Below are 4,389 nucleotides of genomic sequence, written 5' to 3'. Positions count from 1 at the left end.
CTCTCTCGCGCTCTCGCTTCTCTCTCTTATCTCTCGCGCTCTCGCTCTCACTCTCTTATCTCTCGCGCTCTCGCTCTCTCTCTCTCTTCATCTTGCGCTCTCGCTCTCTCTGTTCATCTCGCGCTCTCGATCTCTCTGTTCATCTCGCGCTCTCGATCTCTCTCTGTTCATCTCGCGCTCTCGATCTCTCTGTTCATCTCGCGCTCTCGATCTCTCGCTCGCTCTCTCGCTCGCTCGCTCGCTCGCTCTCTCTCTCGCTCTCTCTCGCTTTGAGAGATGAGCGAGAGTAAGTGCATTAGCAATGAAGCTTTTCAGGGCGGGCAAGCCACCAGCAGCTAGAGATCAGTGGGAGGGTTACATGGTCAGCTAGTTCGGGTCTTCATCACAAAGTAACGTATGATTACGGGGTGTTTTATCTGTTGCTGGCCTGATGGTGTGTAATAAAAGCCCCGGCATACCCGGTGTGAACACCGTTACGTTGTCGTTGTGTCTGATGAGCAATTACTGTATGATGCTGTATGATGCTGTATGTTGTCTGGCTGCTTCTCTCTCTCTGCCTCTCTCTCTCTCTTTCTCTCTCTCTCTCTCTCTCTCTCTCTCTCTCTCTCTCTCTCTCTCTCTCTCTCTCTCTCTCTCTCTCTCTCTCTCTCTCTCTCTCTCTCTCTCTCTCTCTCTCTCTCTCTCTCTCTCTCTCTCTCTCTCTCTCTCTCTCTCTCTCTCTCTCTCTCTCTCTCTCTCTCTCTCTCTCTCTCTCTCTCTCTCTCTCTCTCTCTCTCTCTCTCTCTCTCTCTCTGTATATATGCATGTTATTGGGTTTAGCATATGTTTAGATAGCAAAATAATCAATAAATCTGCAGTACGTGTATATATGATGACTAAAGACTTTTATTTACAAGTGGTTAACGCGCCCTAATAAATAATATCTGTTCTCTAAAGCTATACAAGTCTGTTCATATCTGACGTCACTAATTTACACACAGATGTACAAAAATATATAGTAATCGAACATTATTTTCGCACACGCTTCTCTCCGCTTAGCTATGTAAAATATGCTATAACAGGTGAGCATCCATCGCTCTGTGTTCACACTATGTACAGTTTACTGTCTAGTATGTACTACCTGTATGTACATTACCTAGTTTACTGTCTGCCGTCCGCATAATAGAAACAGCAGGTGCGACATTTGAACGACCAGCTGCCAGATGGCGTCCCGGTAAACCCGGTTCGTCACGTGACAGTCAGCCATTTTAACAGCCAATAAGAATCTAGGATTTGCGACAGAAACAATCGGTAGAGAGCGGTAATATAGACTCTCACACGTCATTGTTGTTGTTGTATCAATTATCCTTACGAAGGACGCCGTCGCCACTCTAAGAAGATTTGTGTGCATAATACATGTTCGAGGCACGAAGATTTACCCAGGCGAATCTACGCGACTAGTGCGCATGCGCACTTGTACATAAACACGAGCAGCAGCAGCATGAGAATTGCGGCGTAGTAGATCCGCCAGGTGGCGACACCGCCGTCGACGCACTTGTCGACGACGATCAGCTGCGATGCGCCGTCAGAGGGCGGCACCGCGCGCTGCTTCAGTGGCGCCATCGTGTTGCGAAACGTGTCCTGTATTGTCGTCTTTGCTCCCGACCACGCTCCAGGCCCCATCAACCGATACTGCGCCGGCACGCACGGCCCGACCAGACACCGCAAAGCGAGAAACGGGTCTCGCTTAAACAGACACCAGAGGTCGGGGCGAGCGCCCACTTCCGCTGCCAGTTCGTCCATGAGTGGAATCCAGAACGCCTGCCGGATAGTAATAAATAATGACGTCACTACATGATCGGTGTTTGTGCGGGGGAGTGCAGGTAACTTATTAAACCTGGGTGGGGGTCAGAAGGGAGGAGGCACGTGGCATGTGTGTACGGGAGAGGTAGTTAATACATTAAACCTGGGTGGGGTTGAGGGAGTACGGCCCCTCCCTTTCTCTCGTTCTCTTCCCTCCCCCCACCCTCCCCTCCCCTTAACCTACCAACCACCACCCCGCTCGGCACACCCCCCGAAATATCTTCTCATTATTTACAATTACCTCCAACGTGTGGCGCTGCGACTGCACGTACTGGCCGCGTATGGCATCACTCTTCCTGTTTACGTCATTCGTCATTTCCGCTTCCGTCAACAACGTTCTCTTACCTGCGCAAAGTGAGAGCAAGAGCAAGCTGTAGACCGTAGTAACAACCGCCGATGGTCTTAGATTTAGTTAATTATAATAAGTAATTATATTTAGGTGATTAAATTTAGAAAAATAGTAAGAGGGGCATTTTTAGAAACGTTTTTGTTATCTTTTTCTCTCTGGTTTCCTTTCTCTCTCTCTCTCTCTCTCTCTCTCTCTCTCCCAGTCTCTCTATCTCTATTTTTTTCTCTTTCTCTCTCTCTCCATTTCTCACGCCTGCAAGAATAAAAAGCAGTAAGCAATACCCTTATTTCAGTATATCTACCAGCTGCTACAGGCCCACCTTTTTTCCTCTGTTGACGTGGCCCCTGGGAGAGGGGAAAGGATTAGAAAAAGGAGAAGGGGGGGGAAAAGAAGAAAGATATAGGGAATAGAAAATTAAGAGAAGGAGGAAGAAAAGCCGAAAAAGCCGGAGAGGGGAGAAAAGAGCAGGAAAAGAGAAGAAGCCGGGGGGGAGAGTAGAATAAGGGAAGGGGAAGGATGAGATTCTTTAGGATAGAAAGAAAAAAGAGGCGAAGGCAGGAAGAGGAAGGAGAGAGTAGAGAGAGAAGAGAGAGTAGCGAGAGAGAGAGAGAGAGAGAGAGAGAGAGAGAAGAGAAGAGGAGAGAGAGAACGAGAGGTGGGGTGGGAGGTTGTGGTTTGGGTGTTTGTTAAGTGAGTTACATGGAACACCCGCGAAGTGCGTGCACCCGCCTCTATGGCACACACCACAGCTCTCACGCGCACACACAGGCAACAGATCACACACACACACACAGCACACACACAGCCCACAACACACACCACACACACGACACAGCACACACAATCCCAGCACATACCACCCTGTACAACACACACCGCGCACGCCACACACACACCGCGATCACACACGACACAGAGAACACATTGCACAACTGCGCAACACCACCACGTTCAGGGGACACACATCCACACACACACACAACACACACACACACACACACACACGCCACGCCCACGTGATATACACACAGCGGCGCCAACGGCGACCGTATATACACGCGCACGCACGGCACACGTATATACACACACACGCCCACCGCACGTATATACACCGCCAACGCACGAACATATAAAATATTATTATAGTGGAATATATATCAGTAAAACCACCACTCTGGGTTGAACATACAGGGACCACACACATGTTACATAATACACCACACTACGCCCAACTGCAGCGTAAACACTGATGGCTACTTACTGTTTATGTCGAGCAATCATCTACACTGGACCCTCTCATCTGCTCAACAATCTATCGCCTCTAACACTTTCAGACTAGTATGCACTAATATTCGCACTGAATCACCGTTGCTATCTCTCCGGTGGTTTAAGGTAATAAAAAGTAAAAACTTCTAATTATTTGCGCAGCTCGTAAGACCAGTCCAGTCTGCTCATACACACGTTAACTTACCGCATACTTACACTAATAACGTGAGTAGATAACACGTGATATCTGTAACTTACTCGCTTATTATCTGGTCAAAGTTTCGCTGATCCACATCTTACGTATGATACTAGTAACCAACATTACGTACATTAGTCGGCTGAACATAGTGCACAAATTCCTATAGGGATATTCTCTATGTGGAATTGACTGCAGGTACCGTAAACAGTTCCTACCCACGCTACGTAGAGCCTTGGAGGCGCACCCGATACGATCCATGACGAAACTACCGCAGGCCGCATCCTACCGGATCTGTGCAGGTCGAGGAACCGGATGTTCCGGCGTTCACGGGAAAGCCCAACTCTCAAGGCCACGAACCGACAGGTGTCGTTATTTGAAGGCGGACTGCACGAGGTAGGTTGACGTAGTCATCGCCATGCCACCGGTAGGTGGCGCGCATGCGGGTCGGCACGGATGGCGGTTGCTAAAACTGTGATTTAGACATGAATACAGGCAGGGGGAGAGATAGCGAGGGAGAGAGAAGAGAGAGAACGAAAGAGAGAGGAAAGAGAGAGAAAGAGAGGAGAGAAGGGAGAGAAGAAAGAGAGAGAGAAAAAGAGAGAGAGAGAGAAGAAAGAGAGAGAGAAAAAAACGAGAGAGAGAGAGAGAGTGGAGAGAAGAGTGAGGAGAGAGAGCTGAGAGAGAGTGATGAGGGAGAGGAGCGAAAAGAGACGACGATGATGGCAGACGAGTG

General features: G+C 48.8%; 1 protein-coding gene across 1 annotated transcript in view; it reads right to left on the bottom strand.

The window, feature by feature from the left end:
- Positions 1 to 867: 867 nt before the first annotated feature.
- The window catches only part of LOC106818374 (dimethylaniline monooxygenase [N-oxide-forming] 5-like), a 9,196-nt gene continuing 5,674 nt past the window's right edge, over positions 868 to 4,389 (bottom strand). Inside the window, exons 2-3 of the mRNA XM_014823090.1 lie at positions 2,084 to 2,187; positions 868 to 1,800 (exon numbers count right to left, since the gene is read on the bottom strand). Coding sequence (XP_014678576.1) covers positions 1,429 to 1,800; positions 2,084 to 2,187 — 476 coding nt within the window. The 3' untranslated portion in view covers positions 868 to 1,428. The remainder of the gene's footprint in view (positions 1,801 to 2,083; positions 2,188 to 4,389) is intronic.

This window comes from Priapulus caudatus, unplaced genomic scaffold (genome assembly GCF_000485595.1).
Source record: "Priapulus caudatus unplaced genomic scaffold, Priapulus_caudatus-5.0.1 Scaffold2194, whole genome shotgun sequence".
Taxonomy (NCBI): domain Eukaryota; kingdom Metazoa; phylum Priapulida; class Priapulimorpha; order Priapulimorphida; family Priapulidae; genus Priapulus; species Priapulus caudatus.
The sequence above is the reverse complement of the archived record's forward strand: the minus strand, read 5'-3'. Positions and strand labels throughout refer to the sequence as shown.